This window comes from Hemicordylus capensis, chromosome 5 (assembly GCF_027244095.1).
Source record: "Hemicordylus capensis ecotype Gifberg chromosome 5, rHemCap1.1.pri, whole genome shotgun sequence".
Lineage (NCBI taxonomy): Eukaryota > Metazoa > Chordata > Lepidosauria > Squamata > Cordylidae > Hemicordylus > Hemicordylus capensis.
Genome location: NC_069661.1, coordinates 131,398,126 through 131,423,593, shown reverse-complemented (window position 1 = coordinate 131,423,593; position 25,468 = coordinate 131,398,126). Strand labels below are relative to the sequence as shown.

The window sequence follows — 25,468 nt, the reverse complement described above, 5'->3', positions numbered from 1 at the left end:
TTTGCCTTAATGGTAAATTATCATTACATACAACAGATTTCCAGCTGTATCTGGATCTAGGATTTCTGAGGATGACTAATGTGTTGCTGTTATCGGAAGCAGGAGAGCTGGAGGTTGCAGGCTGTAACAGGACTATTAAGGTATAGCAAACCAGTATTGTCGGAGTGTTCCTTCTACACCTGATCCAGTTTTATCTTTGTAAGGTATACAATGCTTTCCCATTTTTGTCCTGAAGAGCTTTATTTTGCAAAACTTACTAGAGCTGTGTCTTCTCAAGCCTTTGGTAGCTGAAGCAAACTCTCCCCCCACCCCACCCCATTTAAGACTGGAGGCCGATTTCACACGTGCAGCTGAAAAGCTTTATTGACTTGCCCTCAGATGAGCTCCCCACTTTGGTTTCTGGGTGCGAGTTCCTCTTCTTGGGGTCTCCATTCTCAGGGCTCTCCTTCTTCTACATCTTTGCATCGGAAAACAGCCAAGAGTCTTCTTGTGGGATTGTAAAGACTAAGAGGTGGGTTTTTGTTTTTCTGGGTTTTTTGTGGCATAAGTTTTTGTGGACTAGAGCCCACTCTGTCTATGATACATGAAGTGTTATCTTCAGCTTGCAGTTACACACTGATACACTCAAGTACACAGAGAGAAATGTAACCATTGTTACAATCATTGTGGCCAAAAGGTAATGAAATGCAAGAGGTCCACTGTGGCTGACATTTCTGTGCATAGCTTAGATGAATAAAGATGGATATAAGATAAATAAGTAGAAAACATAAGTGACCTATTAACAATTACATCCACACATAACAAAGATTTGATCTGCCCCCCTTCCCACGGCCTTGGGGGCAAGGGTAATGATAATAACCCAATTACATGAATTGAACTCCATCTTGCCCTGTCGCCAAAAGCCCACTGGAGTGAAAAGGCCTTTCAGCCCATCCCCTTCTTGGAAGACACACTGACTCAGGCTTTGGTGATTCTTTAGTGCAAATGAACTCCAGACCAGAGTTACATAGGAAGCCGCCTTGTACCGAGTTGAGTGTAGATACACAAGAGGGAAAGGCACCACATCAGTGAAGACCGAATCCCTACAAAAACCACGTTTTATATTTTTCAGTTTTAATGGAGCAGCGGGGAAGTAACTTGCCTAGGGAGCAAGAGGTTGCCAGTTTGAATCCCTGCTGGTATGTTTCCCAGACTATGGGAAAGACCTATATCGGGCAGCAGTGATATAGGAAGATGCTGAAAGGCATCATCTCATACTGCGCGGGAGGAGGCAATGGTAAACCCCTCCTGTATTCTACCAAAGACAACCACAGGGCTCTGTGCTCTCCAGGAGTCGACACCAACTCGACAGCACAACTTTACTTTATGATCATTTTACTTATGAAATTTATACCTTATGTATTTTATCCTTGTAAAATTATTTTTGCAGTCCCCTCAAGAAGAGGTCTTATTTCCTTGAAACACATTTGGACCTGTTTCTCTAAGTAACCAGTTCTGCACCATTCTTTCTTTGCTCTTATACCAAGTTGGGCCAACTAGCTCAATATTGTTTACACTGACTGGCAGTAGCTCTTCAAGGTTCCTGGCAGGAGTCTCTCCCTTCCCGACTTGGAGATGCCAGGGAGTGAACTTGGGACTTGGAACATTCTGCTGCTTTTCTACCACTAAGCTACGACACCATCCCCCAAGGGGAGTATTTTACAGTACTCACAAGTTGTCTCCCATACAAATGCAAATCAAGGCAGACCCTGCTTAGCAAAGGGGGCAAATTATGCTTGCTACCACAAGACCAGCTCGAGAAGACTTCTCAGAACTCCATTGTATTCCTGGCTTGTCACCTAGCTGGAAAGCTTGAAGAGGTTAATTTTGAAGGTTGTGATGGAACTTAGGGGCCAGAAAGTGATCTTAATATTAGGTCTGTGTGCAAGTCGAAACTTGGGGAATTCCAACATTGGAATTCCTGGCTCCCACCACCAGGAGGCATCAGACTGTGGGGAAGGTTTCCCGGGCAGCCCACTAGTGGTGGGCCCTTTAACTGGACACCCAGCACTGGTGTGGGGACTGCTGGACAACCAGCGATGTTTGGGGGTGGGGGGTGGGAGAAGTTCTGCATGGGACTCAAGTTCCCATAAGCCCACATGGGCTTCCTAGGGAGAAGTTCACACCCCCAACTCCTGAAAATCATTGTGCTACCCCTGCACCCATGCTGGGTGGCCAGTTAAAGGGCCCTTCCCCCACCAGCTGGCTACCCAGGGCACTTTCCCTGTGCTCTGATGTCTCCTGTTGGTGGCGGCCAGGAATTCTGACATCGGAATGCCTGAAGTTCTGACTTGCACATGCTTGCTTGATGATATGCTTGGCCCAGGTCATTTAGGACTTCCTCGGTTATCAGAGACACTTTGCTTAGAAAGCAGCAAGGAGCCAGCGCGACCCCCTCGTCAGAAGGTGGGCTGTAGCATTAAAGGAGCAGTGTGTTTCCTGCTTGTTCAGTGCAATCTTTTGTAGTCATAAGCTCAGTCCATTTTTCACAGTGCAGAAGGTTGTAGAGGCATCCCAAGGCAGTAAGCCTTTCAAAACACCAGGGTCCTTGTGTTGCTCTGTGTAATGAGGCTCTGGAAGGATTCCAACTGGCTCCCATTCTGCAGCCCTGTCTCTCATTAAGCAGGACAATTAGTTTTTGAAATTCTGCCTTACGTTTGCTTCCATCCCATGCAACAGTTAACCTGCTGGTGGTCTGCTTTGCATGCTACAGTCTACAGGGCTAATTCCAGCATGCAAAGTTTATTAAGCTTGAACCATTTTTTAATGGAAACTTCTGCACCAGGATTAGATTGTTTCCACACCCAGTGGAATGTCTTGCTGTGTTGGCTTTTATTTTGTCCCATGTGTGGAAAGCGAGGTAGCCACAAGAAAGAGCAGGAGAAAGTGATTCTTTCAACTCTTAAGATGATCTAAACCAGGCTTAAACTACATGCCCGACTGGCTCCAAGACCCAAGTTTGAGAGCTTGCAAGATTAATAGAAGCTGAGCAGAAATGCTGTTCAGTCTTTAGTCTTGTCCGAAGAGGGTGGGTGCACAGCATCTCTCTTAGGATGGAGATATCCCCATGCTGGAGAATATACATCTCCTCACAGGGCGTGTATCTCTTCCCTCTTTTCCGCGATTCCCAGAAGTGTAGGGAGAGGATGATGCACTAGTGCAAGTCAGTTTAAATGATATGCTGGGGCTGACTCACGTGAAAAGAGCACCCCTGCGCACACAAGTGGTCTGCCCACATAAACAATGCAACATGGGCCTAGTGAACTTGCAGGATACTCTGTCTCCCCTCTTGTGATCTGGAAAAGTGCAGGTTGCTCAGTGCTCACACAGTCTGGTAGGTGTCTGTTGCTCTTGTGTGGTGCTGCCTCTCTGAGTAGACCGTTTGCCCAAGCAGGTTTCTTAAAAGCACGCCTGCCCCATTGTATTGTTGGAACAGGCTCGTGCGTGTGCTCCCTTCTGAGCATGTAGTTTTTTTTTTTAATTTTTTGTTTATTGTTGCATTTATATACCGCCTTTCGTTAAAAGACAACCCCAAGGCAGTTTACAAAAGTTAAAACATGCAATAAAAAGGCAATAAAACATCAAGCTAAAAAAATATATCTATAACATATAAAATACAGGCATAAAAACAATACAACAAATAACAAACAAACAAACAAATAAATAAATAAAAGTACCTCTCCTCATGGCACTTCTGTCTGAAGGAAGGCAACACCGAGAGCTTCTGTCTTGTGGTCAGGTTTTATTTGGAAAGGGCTATTAAATGGCATAGGACATCAGCTAGAGAACATACAACCCTGTGACAGTTGTCTAGCATTCTTGCCTTGTCTCACAAGCAAGGGATAAGGCCTCTTCATAGTTCAGAGAAACACTCAGACCTGAGCTCACCGCTCCATTGAATACGTAGAACTGCTGGACTATCTGGCTGAACTCTTATGAGGGTCACTCATTTCAGCCGTGGATGATTTCAGAGGATTTGGAATAGTCTTGCCAACTTTGAATGAGAATTGTGCTTGAGATTGTGTGCTGAGTGACACAATTTTAAATAATGGAAGCATGAACTTGGCCCGCCATGCATCCGTTATAAATGACTAACAGCTGAAACTGTTTTCTTTTTCATTATTTTACTTTTTTAAGAGAGGTGGCAAGAAGCAATAAATCATAAATTCCATGAGGTGCCATGCACCTTGATGGTATCATAAAATTAATAATTATTACTGCAATTACATGCTGGTTCCTGTTTTAAAAACCAATTTGGTATAGTTAATTCAGAAAAACAAATAAAACAATAGACCTGATTATTATTCCTTTTGGTAACCTGAAATACTAGAATTCAAGTACATTAACTCCATGTTTGTGTTTTGCTCTCAGTCTGTCAGGGTTGTGACCCCTCTGTGATGTTCAAATAATTATGAAACGAGCAGAGTCGTAGCATAAATGCTCCAAGGAACTATAGTGTTCTCAAGGAACATTTCCAGAGAAAGTGTTTTTTTGTCCGATTCTTTTATCTGATTTTGTCCTTAAGGTCTCACTCTGTCATGACAACCTCACATATTTATCTCAGATAATGCAGTTGACTGCCACAGTAATGCTTAGGTTTGATTTTGAATAATGTATCTTATGGCTCTGGAACTTTTGTATTTGTGCAGTGCTTTATATATGTAATTGTGCCTTGTTATGCATGTAACTTTCCCATGTAACAGCTTCTGGCCAAGTAATAAATAAGGAAGTATACTTTTTGTTCTTGTACTTGCACTCATGCATGCAGTGGCTGACGTCCTGTGTAGAGAGCGCCTTCTTCTGCATGATCCCCACCACACGTTAAGGTCATCTGAGGAGGTCCATCTCCAGTTACCACTGGTTCGTCTGGTGGCGAATTAGAGGTGGGCCTTCTCTGTAGCTGCTCCTAGGCTATGGAATGCACTCCTGGTAGAAATCCATAATTGAGTTCATTATTGTCTTTCAGGAGTGCCCTTAACACCTGTCTGTTTGGCCTGGCCTTCCAGGGTTTCTAAATTGTTGCAAACTGTTTTAAATGTTTGCCCTGGTTTTCCAGGGGTTTTAACTGTTTGAATGTTTAATTGGTTTTATTCTGTTTTTATAGGTTTGATTTTAATTGTTAACTGGTTTTAATTGGTTTTCTTCTGTTGTAAAACATCCTGAGCCATTTTTGGAAGGGCAGTGTATACATTGAATAAATAAATAAATAGGCTAAGCTCAGCGTTGGGAAAGCTGCTGGAGTATTTGGGCATGTAAAGGCTGCCTGGGGGCTGTTGGAGAGGTGGGTAGTTGAGGGTACCCTTAAAGCAATTTTCAGGCACTTGTGTCTCACTACTTCCCCTGGAAACAACAAAGCTGCCCAGGTGGTCTCCTAGTGCTGGGGTTAGACTGCGCAGGATGTCAACCACTGTTTGTGCATGACTAAATATTTGTGAAAGTTGCCCATGGATGTGACCTTTTTATCGTAACTTATCCATAATTCTTCATGTGATTAAGTTAATGCCAGAAAATATCCATATGACTTAGTGCTTCCAAGCCATAGATGTGGAAGCTGTTTAAAAAAAGAAAAGAAAAGTGAATGTGTGGTGGGTATGTGTCTATAATCTTATACTTGCATGCTTTCTGTCATTCCATTCTGAAATGAACAGAGGACAGATCTCTGGGCAAGTTCACATATGACCCAAGCATACATGTTATGCATGCAGCAGGGTGCAACAGTGAGCCTCAGGCTCTCCCATGTTATGTCTGAATCCTGACCTGCAGGCTACAAGCGCAAATGCCTAGGTGAGCATGCTGTGTTCCCACAGTCCATCCAGCCCTTCTTCTGATCTTGCTTATGTGGCCTCTAGTTCTCATTAACATTCTGTACATAGTATGGGAGGGCTCAGGAGCCCAACGTGAACTTGTGTGCTAGGAATGTGTGTGTGTGTGTGCGTGTGTGCGTGTGCGCGTGCTCGCGTGCATGCCTATAATCTACGTGTGTGTTCACACATAATGCAGAGGAGAAAACAAGGACTGTTTCCCCAGGACAGACGTTAATTTTAGAGGAGCAACTCCTGCAAGTCTGAGAGAGGGCTTGGCCTCCCTCTGTTCTGTTTTAAGTGCCCAAGTGGGGGCACCCAGTGGCTCAGCAATGCGAAGCAGTTCTTTGGGGGTGAGAGGGCAAGATTGGTTGGGTCTGGCCAATCGTTGCCACAGGAGCTTCTTTCTGTCTTGTTAAACGGTACTCTTGAGAGTAAAAAATGAAGTCCCTCCCTGCCCTGGGGATCTTGCAACCTAAGTCAGTTATGGGCAATAAACTGAGAGTGGAGGAATAGAGATGGCAAGGGATGACTATGAGCAGCTTGCTCTTGGGCTTTGTAGGGCTAGGAATGATTAAGGCAGGGGCTGTCCAAGGCATTTTTCTGCCTGAGGCTAAGGACAGAATGACATTCTCCTCCCCTCCCTCCATTAGGGATGGGCATGAACCTTTTCAGAGGCCCTTTTACAGGCCTCTGAACAGGTTCGAACACTAGGTGAGTTCTAAGGCGGAGGGTGTCTCACTTTAAGGGTGGAGGAGGGTGCACTTACCCCTCTCTCTGCTTCCCTCCCCCCGCTGGCACCCGGTATTTTACAGGTCCTATGGGGCAGCAGCGTACTTCCCTCCTACCCCGTTTGCTCTTCGGCCAAAAGCGGCCGGAAGTAGCTGGCGTGCATGCGCCCACATGTTGCACTCGTGCACGGCAGGCACTCACGACATGCACACTTGTGACATGCACACTTGTGGCGCACGCGTGCCAGCTACTTCCAGCCACTTCTGGCCGAACAGCAAACGGGGCGGCAGGCAAATACACTACTCCCCCGTAGGACCTGTAAAGTACCGGGCGCTGGTGGGGAGAAAGCGGAGGCAGGGGTAAGTGACCCTCTCCCACCCTTAGAATGAGACACACACACACCCGCCATCAAGCTACCCACACCCGGTTCCATGCACATCCCTACCCACCATCAATGAACAGCATGCTCCAGCATGGCAAGAGAGGGTAGTGGCACTGGACAGAGGGTTGGTATCCCTGGTGGCAGGGGCTTGGCACTTGCTGCCCACTGTACCCCTTCCTGCACCTGATGTGATCGTTCTTCTTATTAATGTGCCTCAACCATTTTCTGCAACACAAGCTGAGGTACACCCAATGTGACCAGATACCCCTCAACCAGTGGGCAGGCCAAGACACAGACAAATGGGGATGAATGGCTGAGGGATATAAGGGGAGAACTCATCCTAAGGCCAAGACATGCCAAGGAACCCGTCACTCAGTTCTAGAGAGGAACGAGTCATAGGTTCCTTCTCATGTCTTGTAGGGATGTGCGAATCATTTCGTGCTTGAATAGATTAGACTAAAATCTGGTCAAGTCAAGTGATTCGACCTCGAAACGTATCTGCCCAGTCACCCTTTCCATTTTTTAAAAAAGCTAATCTCTAGCCCTTGTAGAAGTGGAGTTATGGAGCAGACTGTGCGGGCACTATTCTTGAAGTGTTTAGACTCTTTGGTATGTAATGACTTTTTAAAATAATGAATCCCTATGCGGATTCATTACACACCAAAGAATCTAAACACTTCAAAAATTCCTTAAAAATGACTGGCTTGGGCGGGGGGTAGTTGGCACATGGGGTGCCACTAATTCCCCTTCACCTGCAAGGCAGTGAAGTACTAAGTTCATGTTTTAGGTATTTTTGAAGTGTTTAGACTCTCTGGTGTGTAATGAATCCCCATAGGGATTCATTATGAGGAAATGTCAATATACACCAAAGAGTCTAAACACTTCAAAAATAGTGACTGCATATTTTGCTCCATAAGTCCACTTCTACAAGGGTTAGAGCTTAGCTTCCCCCCTGCCCACACTTTAAAATTAAAGCTGGGGATCTGGGTTATGGTTATGGTAAGGGCTGCTTTGAATCCCCATCATTCCCTATGGTGAAAATATACAAAATCACTAAAAACTCCATAAAAAATCAACCGAGTGTGCCTTGAAATTTGGGTGGTAGGTGATGCCCATGGGGCCTTACCCACCACCCCACTTTGGTATCCCCTGAACCTTTAAAAGTGGGTCAAATCATTTTGAATCAAAATCAAATCTAACGCAATTCAAATATCAGATTCGAGTTTGCAGGTTTGAGTTTGAATCGAATCTGGCTGATTCAATTCAACCTCAAATCTAATATCAAAAATTGATTCATGCACATCCCTAATGTCTTGGCCTGAGTGGCCATAAACCAGTAGGTGGAGCCAGCGTTTCTCCCTCCTCCTCCTTGCAGTCCTCCCCTGTAGTCCTTACTAAAATCAAAATATGTTTCTTTGTTAAAAATGAGTTGCTAGCCAGTGGATAAGTCAAATGTTTCACAGAAAAGGTAGGGAGTATTTAAGGGAGTATTTGAAGGCCAGAGAGACATAATCAATGTAAGTATTTACAGAGAAAGTTCTAGGTATAGGAGCAGGAATGGAAAAGTAGTAGATCTGTTTAACTGCTGCAGTGGTCTATGCCAAGTGTCCCTTCTTCCTCTGAAAGCCAACTTTAATTTATGCAACTGCCCCCCCCCCCCACTGTTCTTTGTAAACAGATGGATCATTCGGTAGAAACCCTTTACAACTTAATGCAAGACCGGCAGAAAAGGTATGCAAAATATGCTGAGCAGATCCAGAAGGTTAATGAAATGTCAGCCATCCTCCGCCGCATCCAGATGGGCATCGACCAGACCGTTCCTCTGATGGAGAGACTGAACAGCATGCTTCCGGAAAGCGAGAGACTGGAGCCCTTCAGTATGAAACTCGACCGGGAGCTCAAGTTGTAGTCCTCCCAAACAGCCTCTGCTTGCTTACAGCCTCTGCTTACCTTTTCACAGACTTTTCTTGATAAGGAATATATGGGGGATGTATTGCGCTTCCCAACACTTGCAACAGAGGCCTCACTTACTTACAAGAACATTGTGGTAGGAAGAATGCACTTGGCTTGCAAGGACTGTGATTTAAAGAAGGGGCATCTTGGAATAAAGTATCGTTTGAAGCGTAAGATTCCTTTCACCTTTTCTGCTTCTGCTTGCCATCCTTGTCCCTTCCCAACAAAATGTTGCTTTAACAAGGCTCTTGTCTTGAGATCCAGTGCTACAGTGATGTTAAATGTTTTACTTTCAGGGAGCTGGTTTGCCTGCTGAGGAATACTCTCTCATCTGCCACAGGATCCCTTGGAGCAGCAAAAGATCCTGGGTCATAGTCTCAATCAAGGGGGTTATTCCAGCTGGGACCTAGGAAACCTGAGGTTTCTTGATGAGCAGATTGGTAATGGGAGACCAGCTGCCCCCAAGAGCTGCTCCATTATTGCCAGTCGTCCCTTGCAGTTCACAGCTGCCGGGGATGGTTAGAATAATTAGGGGTTAGAATCATTAGGTTTGAAACACAATGACTACTAAGCTGGAACTTAGACCCCCCCCCCCCCGAGATTTTGCCATTAATATGTGCTGTAGGCTCCTGGTCGGAGAAATCCATGTAAAATATGTTCCTTGAGGACAGAAAATGTGGGGAAACCTTCTTCTAGGGAATATAATCTATTCAGGCCCATCAGTCAGCCCTGCTGGGCCTTGCCCTCGCCCCTTTGTAATTGGGAGGTACACCCCCAGAGCATACCCAGCCTTTCATGGCCCTGCATTGTCGCAAGGGGTGATTGGGTTTAGTGGGGGCAAGCCCTTTTTCAGGGAAGCATGTCTGCCGTTACTGACTTCACTGAAGAACTCCTGCTAGCTTCTGAGAAATGTCCCCAGGGTTCCCCATAAGACAAGCCTTTTCCCAACTTCATCTAGGTTGTGGTGGCATAGAATTTTGAGGACTGGACAGACTTGGAGGGGATGCTGGACTATGAAGGGAGAAAATTCAAGTGTGTGTCAGACACGGAGGACCTTACTGTTTATGCCAGAGACCACGACCTATTTTACAAGATTCCTTGCCCTTGGAACGATGCAAGAGTGTGTAAACCCATAAGCAGGCTTATTAAGCCCACCTCCTGTAACTAAATGTGGCTTGTGTGGTAAGCAAGTTTCCTTTTTGAGGAGTAGTTGACTCTTCCTCTTTGAGGTTTCTTTGTGTGTATATTTAAATAGGCTTCTTATTTTATGGGGTATTAAATGAATAACTGCTTGAGTTATGTGACTGTCATTGCTATGCAGGCCTGAGGGCTAGGGCCTCCCATGGAGATGTGATGTATTAGGTTGGGCTCTTTCTCCTTTTCCTCCTGACTTCCTTCCTCAGTAAAAAGAAGCAGTTCCATTTCTCTTCATATTGACTTGTTTTGCCAAAAGGTTAATTGCCAGGTAGCTGCTTCCTGCTTTTAGTGGGCAGAACCAGTCATGTGTGTCTTTTGCACGCACTGGGGTGCCATCGGAGAGGAAAGGCCCATGATATGGGTTCCACACACATTCTCTGGTAAGCAGGTGCGTTTAGGCCAGGGCTGCAAAAACATTGGGCGGAGTAGGCCTGGTTTAGGCCAAGCCTTTACCCTTACTAAAGGTCTTCATCATGAAAGTTTGGAATTGCCAAGTGAGAGGAGAGAGACTGCTGCTGCTGCTGCTGCGAAGGAGAAGTAATGGCTGAATCACAGTAAAAGGAGTGTGGATGATGGGAGGGCACTTCTCAAATAGCTCTTTGACAGGAGGAGGGGGGGGGGAATCAAGTGTCAGAAGCCCCAAATATACTTAACTGTTAGAAACCACTATGAGCAGTGGATGTTTTCTTCTACTGTTACCCTCCAAAATAGCTAAAAGGGAAGTTGACAGCAAGATCTTTTGTCCCAGCACAGGACCGATGTGTGCCTCCTGAGCCTGTTGAAGTTGTGGAGAATTTGTAGCTCTGGTCTATGCATGAAAGATCTTCATATCTCAGGGAGCACCTTCTTCCTTATGAGCCCTCCTTACACTAAGGACTGTTCACCAGGCTTTGCTCCATGGCAAGAGCAGAACCTTTTACATGGTGGCCCTTAAATTTTGGGATTTTTCCCTCCTTGAAGTCAGTTTGGCATACTCCCTTGCTTCCTTTCAGAGGAAAACAGAAACCCTATTGCATTGTACCCTTTCTGTTTAGGTTTCCCTGGCAATGTTGGAGTGTTGATGTTGTATCTGTGCTGTTGCATGTGTTTATTTGCTGATTGTCATTCTGTTAAATTAATTGCTTTAATTATCATTTATTTTTTGTAAACTGTCTTAAGAAGCATTATGGTTGAAAACAGCATATAAATACTGTAAATAATATACAATCCAACATGTATGGCCACAGAAGCTCTGTGAAATTCTGACTGACTTACCCCAACCCAAGTTGGAAAAAGACTTCCACTCTAGTTCTGGAACGGTTCCCCTAAACAAAGTAGCTTAAACTTCTCTTCTGTTTGCTTTATTTGCAAAATCCAATCTAGTCTCTTACGAATGAGTACTTGCAATGTATATTTTGCTGAAAAACCCAATAATAGCTGAGCAACATGTCTGGTTTAGACATAACACAATGCCAGAAATGAATCCTGGTTTTGTATGTCCCCACCCTTGGGCCTGAAGATCCTTTTGCAGGCCCTGACGCCTTCACAGGCCAGTGGAAGAAAGTTTCAAAAACAAACCAGGATCTCAAGCTGGGACTGTTTCCATAGCCAGTTAAGCCATATCATTTAGTGGGCCAGTTGAACTTTGAAAATATCGAAGCCATATTTAGAATGTTTTTGGTGCATTTTAAAGGCTATGGCTCACATTCATTGCAAGCTGCCATGTACAGTGCAACATAGTGTGTATGCGCAGTTGTACAAGTGTGGTCTTATGCAAAAAATGGCACAACTGCAGTTGTCACTTTTGCATGTGCACAAGAACGCACTTGCGTAACCGCATGGACACTGTTATGTGCAAAGCAGCTGGTGCTGTATGTGAGCCTGTGTTCCAGCAAAGGGTTCTCATTTGCTGCATCTGATTCTTTGCCCTTCTCATTATCTGTTCCAGCTGTATTTTCACAAAGCCCTCACTCTTGGCTCGTGTGGAAGCCCTGGCCTGGCTGCCTACATCCCGAGCTTCCATAAAGCTGGGTGGAAAGAGCACCTGACAGCTCTGTGTGGTGTGTTGTGGGATTCCAGAGGACTTCCTGCTGTGCATTGCAGGTCTTCCGATCTAGGTGCACAACTGGTGGAAGTGGAAGGAGCTGCTGGTTCTCTGGGAGAAGGCAGGTGGAAGCCTGCTTGCTCCCCAGTTCACAGGTTGGGTGGGTGGATGACCTTTGGGTCTATTGAGAGTCAAATCTTACCCCACAACAATGTGGACTCCCTATCTGTGTTTTGGCTAATTCTTCAAAACAGCATGTGTTCCTGAGGTAGTGTGTAACAAGAGTTCACAGTGGTACAAATCATGTCTGAAGAATTGGGCTTGCCTTGAGGAGTAAAGATTCTACTAAAAGGGCAGGACAGAGGTGCAGAAGCAGCTGTATGTGCACACTCTTATGCTGGATAGCTTCTAGTAACCAACTTTTCCTCTGAAGATTGGGATGCCCATTTCTTTCTCTTTGTTAATTAGAGCAGAATATGCATCTGTCTGCCCATGCGCCATGTACATCTGTTTCTGGAGCAGGGCCACTGTCAGTCATTGTGAGTGAGAGAGCTTTTATCTGATCCTGGTTATAATTCCCAGATGTTAAAAATAGTTCCAAAGTGAAAACATATCCATTGACTGCTTATGTAGAGCAGTAGTTTTTAAACTGTTTTTCATAGAACTCCATGATTGCTTGGAGACTTATTAGGCGCAAACATCTTAGCTACCACTACCATTCCACCCATGTAATGTACAGCCATGGAGTTAATACATAAAGTGATTTGAGGTGCAATTTCCATTCCTGTCAGGCAGTAGCCCTCAGTAGCCCTATCCAGTGCTTCATGTGAATTAACTGCATCCTACAATATGCCCCAGAACCTACAGCACAGAGATCCTATAGCAGAGGTACAAGGGAAACCTCAGTGTTTTGAAACTCCCTGAAGGTGAAACTTTGAAAGCTGTCAAGCAGAATCTTAAATGTGTTCATTTTCTTGGTTCTTAAAAAAAGAGGGGAGGAGCAAGTTGGTGGTGCAATGTGCATTGTGTGTGTTTTCTCTTTTGGTAGAATGTAGCTCACTTCCACTTCAAGGGGTCTTGCATTGCACTGAACTCCTAATAGGTGTATGATCCTTACTTGAAATATTTATTTTTGTTTTATTAATAAAAGGGCATGTGCCATGACCACTTTCTTCTGTGTTGTCTGTTTTCTGAAAGATTATGCTTATCTGTAGACAGTCTATTTGGGGCCAAGTGTTCTGCCAGTAGCTGGAAGAGTCCCATTCTGTTTGGCCTGAAGTCTCAGTACTACAGTCTTGCTTCACACTTCACTCGCCTTTGGGCTGACAACTGAGAGCTACAAAGTGTTTTTCAGTGGGCTGAATGTGGTCCTCTGTCTGCTAACTGCAGTACTTCATAAGTAGTAATCAAATGAAATTGTGCTAAATACAGAAGAATGATACTGCCCTCAGTAATGGTTGTGTGTTAATACTATAGATCTCGCTATACAGCAAAACACAGGTGGTGGGGCACGCACCCAGCTCCATGTCTGGAAACATCAGGGCTGCTGGTATGTGTCCCACTGCTACTAAGTTTTCTTGGAAAGCCAAATATTATTTATTTATTTGATTTCTGTACCACCCTTCCAAAAATGGCTCATTTAAAATATTAACCAATTTGCTTTTCAGTAAAGGAAAGAAGTCTATGCCCCCTTTTCATGTTCTAAAGAAAGAACAGCCCCAAGTTACACCAATTCTTCTGGCAATCATCAGTTCTGTTAAGCGGTTTGGGATGGATTTAAGCCACCCAACTGTTCAAAAGCTATCTCACAAACATTCCTCTATCTTATGATCACACATGTCTGCTGGCCCTCAGTGCTTAGCTGGTCATTTCTAGCTGAAACTCCACTTCTTTTTCTGGATTAGAATTTGAGGCACACCTCAACTCATATTTGGAAAGATGTACTTTTATTATCTCAGAGAAAAATGGGCAGGCATCTTTGCAACTGTGAGCTAGTCCAGGTGGTACTATGGATGCTGCCCAATATTTAGTCATGACTAAGCACAACTGAAATCAAGTGAGACACAACTAACCAGTCCTCTTAATTTTGGTAGGACTTAATCTGGATGCTACCCATTGTCTCCTGGCCTTCCTCTGCTCAGGAATGGAAACGTGCTTTTCAGGCTGTATCAAAGCATCCTTCTCCCTCCTTTAGGCTAATGTTCAAGCATGATGTAGCATTACATTGGGTTAATATGCATTGCTTAAGAAGTAGGTAGATAGAATCAAGCCAAGCTGGTTTTTTGGTGGGATTTTTAAGGCACAGTAACTCAAGAAGGTTTGCCTAGTTCACAAAGGAAGATTCCTTAACACACAATAAAGATGTGCAATGCTTCACCCATAACTGCTTCACTTGCCAAAGGAAAAAGACATCTTGTGAAATATTTGCCCTTTCCACCTTCAGGTGGGAGGAGGCAGTAGCAGGAGAGAAAATAATCAATTACCCACTGCAGGTACTAGGCTTGTCATTTACTCTCTCTCTTTTTAATAGAGAGACACACGCACGCACGCACCATTTGCATTCTCTTGAAATTTCAGATTTACAGGGAATTGTTTTACACAGAAGGGAAAAACAATGAAATGAAGGTTCAAGATACTTCAATGATCTCCATGCTGCCTGAAAAGCTAGACTGGCTGCCCACTTTTCCAAGTTCCTCTCGGGACCTGTTCTCCGACATGATGCTTTCCCCAAACTCCATCTGGCAGCTCCTTCGCTTGAACTGCTTCTCAAAGGAGCTCTCCTCATGCCAGCTCCGCCGTGAGTCCCCCCGGTCACCATGCTTCTCTCTCCTGCGTACAGCATAGGCTTGCTCACACCCAGTAGGCAGCTGGCTACAGCTGTAGGTAGAGTAGGCTGCACTGTTCCCATATAAAGCAGAAGCAGAATAAAAGTGAGAGGTATCTGTAGTGAAATACCAGCTGTTAGTCAGGGGTGTTGCAGAAGCCTGAGGAGCTAAGATGTCTGAATGCCAGCCCTTCAGGCCCAGGCCAGCTGCGGACTTGGCCAAATGCTGTTGGCTGGTGGACAGACCAAAGAGGAAGTTTGTTCTATAGTTATCTTCCATGCTGCCACTTCGGTGTAGTGGGTACAAATGTGATCTCTGAGTGGCACTGCTGGTTCTCCCCAAGTGCTGCCATTTGCTCTGGCTGTCCAGCTGCCAGGCATTCTGGGATTTCTCAGAAAGCTTTGCTTCCTCTTTATCCGGACTGCTCTCAGGCGTCTGTTCTGAAACCTCCTGAACAGGAGAGAACTGGCATAACTTGGTGCCACCTTCCAAGGCAGCTGAATGCTTGTAATATTCTATTGTGTCCTCCAAAGAAGGATATCCCTGACCTGAAGCAGTAACGCAGGTGCTACTTGCCACACATGATACAGATTTGATATCCAAAGAAAATGACCGCTTCAGCCTGTTATTGTCTTCTACTTTGTCCAAGGACACATTTAGTCCAATGATGCCTTGTACCAGAGGACTGTCCTCCGATGAGGCCGAAGAGGAGCCCGCCGGATTTCCAGGCTCCATTGGCTTCTGCTCCACAGTCTCTGAGGTAGAGGTAATACAGAGCTGGGAAGAGGATAAGACGCTGCTGCTCTGCCCACTGTCTGGTCCTAGTCCATGCTCACTACTTTTTTCCAAATGCAAAAGCTTCAGTTTGCTGAGGTGCCCAGATTGGCCACTCTGGTTCTTAATTTTCTTCTCAAAATCCAGAAGCTGCCCAAGAAAGTTGAAGTTCGGAGAAATGGTTGGTCTTTTTTCTTTCACAAATCTAAACAGCAGGTTTTAAAAAAAGAAGAGTTCAGTCAGTCAGTGTTGTCCTAAAGTAGGCCTATTCAAAACTGAGATGAGTTCTGCACACAAGCTACGCATTGAGGCTGGCCCAGAAAGGCCAAGAAACACAAGCATGAATTTCTGCACTCCGCAGTTGCAAATAATTGTGCCAAGGTAACCCAAATTATGCCATCTGTATACGTTCTACAATTAAGCAAATTCAACCTCAGCTGAGTGAAACCTGCTTCTCAAAACAAGTCCACCCTTTCCTCCCTGTCTGACTCTTCTAATTCCTCTACATGTGTGCATTTCCATCCATCTCTTTTTCTTCCTTCTCACTATTGTCACTCCCGTTTTCATAATTTAGATTACAACCTCCTTGAGTCGAAGATGTTCTTTTTTGCTTTTGATACATTATAAAGTGTCTGTACACTGATAACACTATAAAATAATAATAGATGTACTGTGCAATTTTGTTTCCGGTTTGTCCCAAAAGGGCCCACAATTGAAAAGGAAATACAAGATAGATACCAGCAACAACCACAGTAGAAATTACTGTGCTGGACTTGGATAGGGACAATTGCTCTCCCGCTGCTAAATTTAAAAGATGCCTCTTTGCTCAGTTAGTAGGGGTTAACTGCTAACTGACCAAAGTTGGCAGTTTCAATTGTTTCTTTTCAATAGCAAACTCTTTTCTAAAAATAAAAGCAGAGATCCTCAGAAAAGTGAATTCTGTGCACATATGCCAGCAGGGTCATAAGTCTGGCGTGTCAGAATGCAGCCACAGCTGTACCAATAATACCTTCCTAAGCATCAGTCACTCCAATACATTTCCTCCAGAACTGTGTGTGTAAAACATTACAAATTTGAACCTCTGGTGACTACTAATAATGTTGTTAACACTATACAACAGAAAGAGACAGAGAGTGCACACATGGTCCAAAGGTGGGCCTGCATTTCCCTATATTATTATTATTATTTTTACATTTATATCCCACTCTTCCTCCAAGGAGCCCAGAGCGGTGTACTACATACTTGAGTTTCTCTTTCACAACAACCCTGTGAAGTAGGTTAGGCTGAGAGAGACGTGACTGGCCCAGAGTCATCCAGCTAGTTTTCATGGCTGAATGGGGATTTGAACTTGGGTCTCCCCGGTCCTAGTCCAGCACTCTAAGCACTACACCACGCTGGCTCTCTCTAGATCAGAGAACATCTCCCACCGCATTGCGTGGAATAAAGTTAAAGGGATCCAAATGGAAAGACTGCAAGTTGGGAGAAAGGCCAGGGGACCTGCACCATAATAAAATGGTTCCCTGTTCCAAAATGCATCTCCAGCCGCTGCCTGTCTGTGTAGACAATACTGAGTTAGATGGACCAATGGTCTGACTCGGTATATGGCAGCTTTCCTATGTGACTAATGTGAGAAGGCAAATACTGCTGCAACCCATCCACATTAGAAGCCATTTCCAGCAGCCATGCTGTTTTGAGAACATTTAAAGTTAGCCCAGTGTATATATTTTTAAAGAGCTCTCTTTCTTACCTGTAGGCTTCGTCCAAGGACATATCCATTCTTTTCATTATGTATGCAATTGCAATGGTGGCAGAGCGTGATATTCCAGCTAAACAGTGGACTAGAACACGACCGTGTGAAGCCTTTGCTTTTTCTGTAAGAGAGAACAGAAGTCAGTCAGTCAGTGCTGCTCTAAGCATGGCCAGAAATGAACGGCATCAGTACTACTTGGCATATTTATATACTGCTTTTCAACAAAAAAAAGGTTCACAAAGCTGTATACACAGCAAAGCAATCAGATGGTTCCCTGTTTCAAAAGGGCTCACAATCTAAAAAGAGATACAAAAGAGGCAACAGCAACAGCCAATGAGAGGGATGCTTTGTGGGGATGAATATTTATTATTGGTTTATTTATTTATTCATCCGATTTCTATACCACCCTTCCAAAAATGGCTCTGGGTGCTTTACGTTAAAAAATAGGGATAGCAGCTCTTGTAAATATAAGAAAGCTTACACTTTAAAAGGTGCCTCTTGGCCCTTAACAGAAGTTCCAAAGCTCCAGAAATCCTCAAGCAAAAATGGCAAATGAGTGAGAGGACTCAAAGAAAAAGTCAAGGCTACGTTGTGTTTTGGACAGAGCTGGTAGTGAAACTGTCAATGGAGAAGGAGAGAGTGCAAGGAGAAAAGGCCTTGAGAGAAAAGATGGGAAATCCAGTCCTGAACACATTCGACTTGAGACACCAATGAAACAGTCAAATGGAAATATCAGAGAGGCATTTGGAGATGCCGGATTGGATGGAGGAAGGAAGTTCTGGCTGATGAGGTAGAGCTGAGTGTCTCCAGTGAGTGGTACTGAAAATCATGCAATGTGATGAGATCACCCAGGAACGGTGTGTAAAGATAGCAGAGGGCCAAGAATCAAGCTCTGAGAGACCCTGATTGGGTGGGAAAGCAGAGGAAGAGCTTCCCCCTATACAAACACTGAAGGAGAAATGAGTCAAGCAGAAAGAGAACCAACTGATGGCAGAAATGGAGATTTAGTACAAGAGGGGAAATCAAGCCAGAGAATGTGCTCCACAGTACTGAAACCAGATGAGAAGTCAAGGAGGATAAGGACTTTTTGGATCTGCCAGTCAGGAAATTGCTGGATTTGGTAAGGATGGTTTCAGTCAAGTGCTGAGGGTTGGAGGCTGATGGGAGGAGGAGGAAAACTTAAATAAGTGGGATCAGGCAGCATGCTTGGGAGTTTAGAAATAAATAAACTAGGCAGTAGCCAGAAAGGGAGAATGAGTCAAGGGACAAGGTTATAAGACTGGGAGAAACAGTAGTGAAAGAGCCAGAGGAGAAAGAGAGTTTGATAATGTGATGGAGATGGCAATCAGTAGTGGGGTTGGACATGGACAACAAGATAGTCATCTCATCAGGTGAGATGGAGGGGAAAGAGGAAAGGGTTTCAGGATGAATACTGTACATGCACATTCACACTGCCATGGAAAGTTGACAATGGATAATACAAAGTTCTGATTGTGGCCTTTGATATTTAATGACTCATTCATATATTCATGTAATCACTTAGTTCTGCAGTCATAGGTCTGTGTGAACCCACTCTCTGGGCAAGTCTATCTGAAAAAGAGCTTCCTGTGATTTACGCTTTCTCCCCAAGTCCAGCGACTCCTCTCATGTGGTTAGGTTGGATCAGTTTCAGTTTGTGACTCGTAAAGATGTGGACAAGCTGCTTGGAGCGATGCGGCCTACCACCTGTTCTCTTGACCCTTGCCTGATGTGGCTAATATTATCTGGCAGGGAGTTTGTTGTAGAAGGCCTGGTAGAGCCCATAAATGCTTCTCTGAGGGAGGGCAGGATGCCTCCTTGTCTTAAGGAGGCAATTATTAGACCACTTCTTAAGAAGCCTGCCCTGGATTCCTCAGAGTTGAGCAACTATAGGTCTGTCTCCAACCTTCCAAGGCTGGGCAAGGTAATTGAGAGGGTGGCGGCCTCCCAACTCCAGGCAGTCTTGGATGAAACTGATTATCTAGACCCATTTCAGACCGGCTTTCGGGTGGGCTGTGGGGTGGAGACTGCCATGGTCGGCCTGATGGATGATCTCCAATTGGGAATTGACCGGGGAAGTGTGACTCTGATGGTCCTTTTGGACCTCTCGGCAGCTTTCGATACTATCGACCATAGAATCCTTCTGGAGTGTCTGTGGGGGTTGGGGGTGGGAGGCACTGCTTTGCGGTGGTTCCACTCCTATCTCTCGGGCAGTTTTCAGATGGTGTCTCTTGGGGACTGTTGTTCTTCAAAAACTGAACTTCGGTATGGTGTCCCTCAGGGCTCCATATTGTCTCCAATGTTGTTTAACATCTACGTGAAACTGCTTGGAGAGATCATCAGGAGATTTGGTGCAGGGTGTTATCAGTATCTATTATCAAATCTATTTCTCCATGTCAACGACATCAGGAGAAGGCATAACCTCCCTAAATGCCTGCCTGGAGGCAGTGATGGCCATGATGAAAGGTAACAAGCTGAGACTGAATCCAGATAATGCAGAGGTACTTATTGTGCAGGGTTGGAACTTGGGAGATGATTTTGATCTGCCAGTTCTGGATGGGGTCACACTTCCCCAGAAGGAACAGGTATGCAGTCTGGGGGTGCTTCTAGACACAAAACTCTCCATGGTGTCCCAGGCTGAGGCAGTGGCCCTAGGTGCTTTTTATCAGCTTCAGCTGATATGCCAGCTGTGTCCATTTCTTGAGATAAATGACCTCAGAACAAGTAGTACATGTGCTGGTCACCTCCAGACTTGACTACTGCAAAGCGCTCTATGTGGGGCTGCCTTTGAACATAGTCCGGAAACTGCAGTTAGTCCGGAATGTGGCAGCCAGATTGGTCTCTGGGTCATCTCGGAGAGACCATTTCACTCCTATCTTAAAACATCTACACTGGCTGCCGGTAAGTTTCCAGGCAGAGTACAAGGTTTTGGTTATAACCTATAAAGCCCTAAACAGCTTGGGCCCTAGGTATTTAAGAGAACGTCTTCTTCGCTATGAACTACACCGCCCATTGAGATAATCTGGAGAGGTTCGTCTGCAGTTGCCACTGGCTTGTCTGGTGGCTACTCGGGGACGGGCCTTCTCCATTGCTGCCCCGAGGTTTTGGAAGACACATCCTGCTGAAATAAGAGCCTCCCCATCTCTTACAACTTTTAAAAGGGCAGTCAAGATGCATTCGTTCACCCAGGCTTTTAATTAGATAGTGTTTTAATTGTGTTTTAATAGTTTTAACTTTTTAATTTTAATTGTTGAAATGTTTTAATCTTTTATTGACTGTTTTTATTGTTTGTAAACCACCCAGAGAACTTGCGTTTTGGGCAGTATAGAAATTAAATTATTATTATTAATTCGATTTCTATACCGCCCTTCCCAAAATGGTTCAGGGCGGTTTACAAAGAGAAATAACAAACAAATAAGATGGCTCCCTGTCCCCAAAGGGCTCACATTCTAAAAATAAACATAAGACACACACCAGCAACAGTCACTGGAAGTACTGTGCTGGGGGTGGATAGGGCCAGTTACTCTCCCCCTGCTAAATAAAGAGAATCACCACGGTAAAAGGTGCCTCTTTGCCCAGTTAGATAGATAGACAGATAGATAGATTTAAAAAATAGGGAAAGTGTATACACGTTTCTGCTGTCAGAGTATGTCCAATCCATGCAAAATGCCTTGCACAAACTTGTTATAAAAACATCTTTGTAGAAATACCTGAACCTGGCGGGGGTAGGGGGGACACCTTGGGTTCTCTCCCTGCCCCCGCTCAAAAAAAAGTCCTTTGCCATGCCTTCTTCATGCTGCTAATACTAGATCCTGTGAAAGAATTCTACATTCCTGTTTAAAAAAACATTTAGTAGAATAAATCATTTGGCACATTTTTTTTTAAGAGAGACACCACGTTATTTAAAAACGTTACCTATAAAGTCCACAGACTTATCCAACCAAGGAAAAATTTTCTCACAGAAGCTGTCATTCACAGGTACTCTTAAGAAGTGAGACTCTGGAATAAAGTCAGGCTTGGGACAAGTATTACTGGCATTTAATACATAGCCTATGTCATTCTGCTGCATCAGCTCCTACAAAAGGAACGAAACACCAGCCGTTACAAGAGTCGTTACTTGCAAATCAATGTAAGGAATATTACAGCTTAGCATCAATATTACAGTTTAGCATCAAAGAGAGTGCACTTTGGGATAAAAGCACAAAACTTGGTATATACCGTGGATACCTCAATAAATCAAATTAAGATATGCAGGCATTTCAAGTATACTCAGAAGTAAGTCTTCCTAATGTTTTTGGAAATAAGTCTCATGGAGTTAAATGGGGCTTTGTCCCAGAAAAACTTGGGCTTCCTAGAGTATCTATTATATATACGAAGTGTCATGATTTTATCACAGAATACACAATTTGAACTCCTATCATGGCTTGGCCTCCACACTAAGAGAGATTTTTATTAATAATTTACTAGGGAGGAGCTAGAACTACCCATGTTTTCCACAAATATTTTAGCAATGTAAAAAAACCCAAACACCTTCCCTTTTCACTCATTTCACTCCTTCCCTTTCATTTTTGGCACTCCCTATGAAGAAGTTCAACTGCCCATTTATCCTACTTTCTCTTGGTCTTGGTCTCAATTGATCACTTAAACAGTGACGTAATTACCTAGCCAAACCAGATTGATTAATATAGCTTAACACCACACTGTTCACCATGTGAGCTAAATATATATTTCACAGATAGACAACAGCAACATTTTCACACTTCTAATCTCAGCTCAGAGAGGGATGGTCCTCCGAGTCAGTTATCAGCACCACCACATTCCAAAGAACCTACCTTGTTGAGGACATCCCTCTGGCACCCAAGGTAAAGATGAGGCAGAATCCGGGTTGGTCCAGTGTTGGAAACTGGTAAGCAGGGTTGAGAAATGCAAGAAGGCACCAAAATAGATTTTCCTTCACAAAGGCCAGGGAAACCGCTGGAGAACTCCACAAATCCACCTGAAGAAAACCACCACAACCAAAGTTTCAGCTTTATTTATTTATTGTTAAATTTATATACCGCCTTTCATTAAAGCAATCCCAAGGTGGTTTACAACAAAAAATTTAAACACAAGATGGTAAAAAAGACAATTAAAATATTAAGTGGGGAAAAATTAAACAAATCTGATTAAAGATTTAAAACAAAAGCATAAACGCAATACAGACTATAAAGAGCAGCAGCAGAGAATCAAATACATGCCTGGGCAAAAAGCCAAGATTTTACACTTTTTCTAAAAGCTGTGATGGAGACTGAGGAGTGAATAGCCACCGGGAGAGCATTCCAGAGTCTGGGGGCAGCAACAGAGAAGGCCCTGTCCTGCGTGCACGACAACCGATCCTCCCTCATTGTCAGCACCCGGAGCAGAGCCCCCTCAGATGACCTCGTCAAGCGGGCAGCAACCCTTGGGAGCAGGCGGTCCCTCAGGTATCCCGGGCCCAAACCATTAAGGGCTTTAAAGGTCAAAACCAGCACCTTGAATTGGACCCGGAAACAAACTGGTAGCCAGTGCAGCTCTTTCAAAATGGGTGTGATGTGCTCCCACCGGGCAGCTCCAGATAAAACCCTAGCTGCCGCGTTTTGCACTAGCTGTAGTTTCTGGATATTCTTCAAGGGCAGCCCCACGTAGAGCGCGTTACAGTAATCCAGCCTTGACGTGACTAAGGCATGGGTAACTGTGGCCAGATCTGCCTTTTCAAGAAAGGGACACAGCTGGTGCACTAGCCGAAGTCATGCAAAGGTACATCTGGCCACCGCCTCCACCTGAGCTTCCAAAAGCAGAGCCAGGTCCAGTAATACCCCCAAGCTGTGTACTTGCTCCTTCAAGGGGAGTGCAACCCCATCCAGAACCGGTAAAATCTCTTCATCCCAACTGGCTCTCCTACTGACCAACATTACCTCCATCTTGTCTGGATTCAATTTCAGTTTGTTAGCCCATATCCTACCCATCACAGCCTCCAGCCCCCGATTCAGGACACCCACCGCCTCCCTAGGATCAAGTGACAAGGAGAGATAGAGCTGAGTGTCATCTGTATATTGCTGACAACTCAGTCCAAGTCCCCGGATGACCGCTCCCAGTGGTTTCATGTAGATGTTAAACAGCATGGGGGACAAGACTGAACCCTGCGGGACCCCACAGGTCAATGGCCATGGAGCCGAGCAGTAGTCCCCCAGCACCACCTTCTGGACCCTCCCTCCAAGAAAGGACCAGAACCACTGCAACGCAGTACCTCCCATTCCCATACTCGAGAGGCGGCCCAGAAGGATACCATGGTCGATGGTATTGAACGCTGCTGAGAGGTCCAGCAGAACCAACAGGGACGCACTCCCCCATCTAGTTCCCGGCATAGGTCATCCACTAGAGCGACCAAGGCAGTCTCAGTCCTATATCCAGGGTGGAAGCCAGATTGAAAAGGGTCCAGATAATTCATATCATCCAAGACCCTCTGCAGCTGGGACGCCACCACATGCTCTATCACCTTGCCCAAAAAGGGCAGGTTAGAGACCGGTCTATAGTTGTCCAGGTAGGAGGAATCAAGGGAGGGCTTTTTTAATAATGGTCTTACCATCGTCTCCTTGAGGCACGATGGCATCTTGCCCTCCCTTAATGAGGCATTGATAATCACCTCCAACCATCTACCTGCCCCTCCCTGGCAGCTTTTATTAACCATGAAGGACAAGGGTCAAGCGCACACGATATCGCCCGCACACTGCCCAGGATCTTGTCCACATCCTCAGGCTGCTTTAGTGTAGGAAGTCAGTATGGCACATTACGAAAATCCTTGAGAGGGTTCAAATTACCAATTCACAAGAAAAGAGATTGAGCCTGGTTCACACATGATGGCTGCAATACTGCATTAAGTAATTTCTTGCATGCATAGATGGGCTATCACAGAGAATCCACCAAAGAAGTAACATTCATACTATCCCAAACCCAATTATTTTAAGCTGAATCAGTTTATACGTCCAGCCATCAACCATCAAGAGCACAGTAATGAACGGTAGAAAAATCAAGTTATTTATATGCATATGGGAATCACTCCATTGTCTGAAAATCTCTTCCAGGATATGGAGCTTGTTTCACACAAGTTATACAAGCACTCATGCATCAGGAATTGCAGAAATGACTTTTGACTATATTCAGATGCCAATGGCACAGCTGCTATTTAGGGATTTTCTGCACACCCCAAATGCATTAAGGGAAAACAGGACTGCATTTGGATCCCAGCCCCAGCCCCAGTCCCAAGTGTTACTTTTTTATACATTCAGGAACCTTAACTACCTTAGGGTTCTCTGTGTATACAACCCCTTCATGCTTACATCCAACATGTGGACATCAGAGAGTGTGACCAGTGCATGCCCAGATGTCAGGGGTGATGGTCCCATTTCATCCTCACCAATTTCCTGAATTTTTTGGGTGGGGTGGGAAAACAAGTGAGCAGCCTTATAATACTACAGCATTGGTAGACTTGCTAGCAATTTCTGTAACATTTATTTAATTATATGATATATTATACAGAATGGGAGCGTTGCATGCCTGAGAAGCTCTGTGCCCAAACAGAAGAAAACCAACGAAAAAGAAACTAGCCAATTAGATCAAACTGAATGAAGGAAAAAAGTACTTTAGAATTTTGAGAGAAATGAAATAAAATAGACTTCCTTCCCATCTTGGCACAATGCTAAGGAGTAGGAAAGGGAAGGGAAGGGAAGAAGTTTGCAAAAAAACTAGCCAAAAAACATGAAGGAATCAGGAGCTACTTTGTAGTCCTGTTCACTGGAGCAAGACAGGACGGAACTGGGGATTTGCCGCCTCTGAGGCAGTTAGCTAGCCATGCCTACAATTTAAAAATGGGTTCTCTCTGTGGAGTATGCTCAGCACACAACCAGAGTCCCAGTCTTCAAGGATGGCCTCCTCAATTATGGAAAAATGTGTCTTTAG

The 25,468-nt window shown here is 44.6% G+C and overlaps 2 protein-coding genes across 9 annotated transcripts in view; one reads left to right on the top strand and one right to left on the bottom strand.

The window, feature by feature from the left end:
* The window catches only part of BORCS5 (BLOC-1 related complex subunit 5), a 57,756-nt gene extending 44,465 nt beyond the window's left edge, over window positions 1-13,291 (top strand). For 3 of the 4 annotated variants that reach the window (XM_053253303.1, XM_053253301.1, XM_053253304.1), the window contains exon 4: window positions 8,633-13,291. In XM_053253303.1, coding sequence (XP_053109278.1) covers window positions 8,633-8,863 — 231 coding nt within the window. In that variant the 3' untranslated portion in view covers window positions 8,864-13,291. The remainder of the gene's footprint in view (window positions 1-8,632) is intronic. The other variant, XR_008308052.1, reaches the window with a different exon arrangement.
* A 1,323-nt stretch (window positions 13,292-14,614) lies between these two features.
* The window catches only part of DUSP16 (dual specificity phosphatase 16), a 57,023-nt gene continuing 46,169 nt past the window's right edge, over window positions 14,615-25,468 (bottom strand). For all 5 annotated transcript variants that reach the window (XM_053253294.1, XM_053253292.1, XM_053253296.1 and 2 more), the window contains exons 4-7: window positions 22,327-22,490; window positions 21,410-21,569; window positions 17,474-17,597; window positions 14,615-15,931 (exon numbers count right to left, since the gene is read on the bottom strand). In XM_053253294.1, the coding sequence (XP_053109269.1) occupies window positions 14,755-15,931; window positions 17,474-17,597; window positions 21,410-21,569; window positions 22,327-22,490 (1,625 nt within the window). In that variant the 3' untranslated portion in view covers window positions 14,615-14,754. The remainder of the gene's footprint in view (window positions 15,932-17,473; window positions 17,598-21,409; window positions 21,570-22,326; window positions 22,491-25,468) is intronic.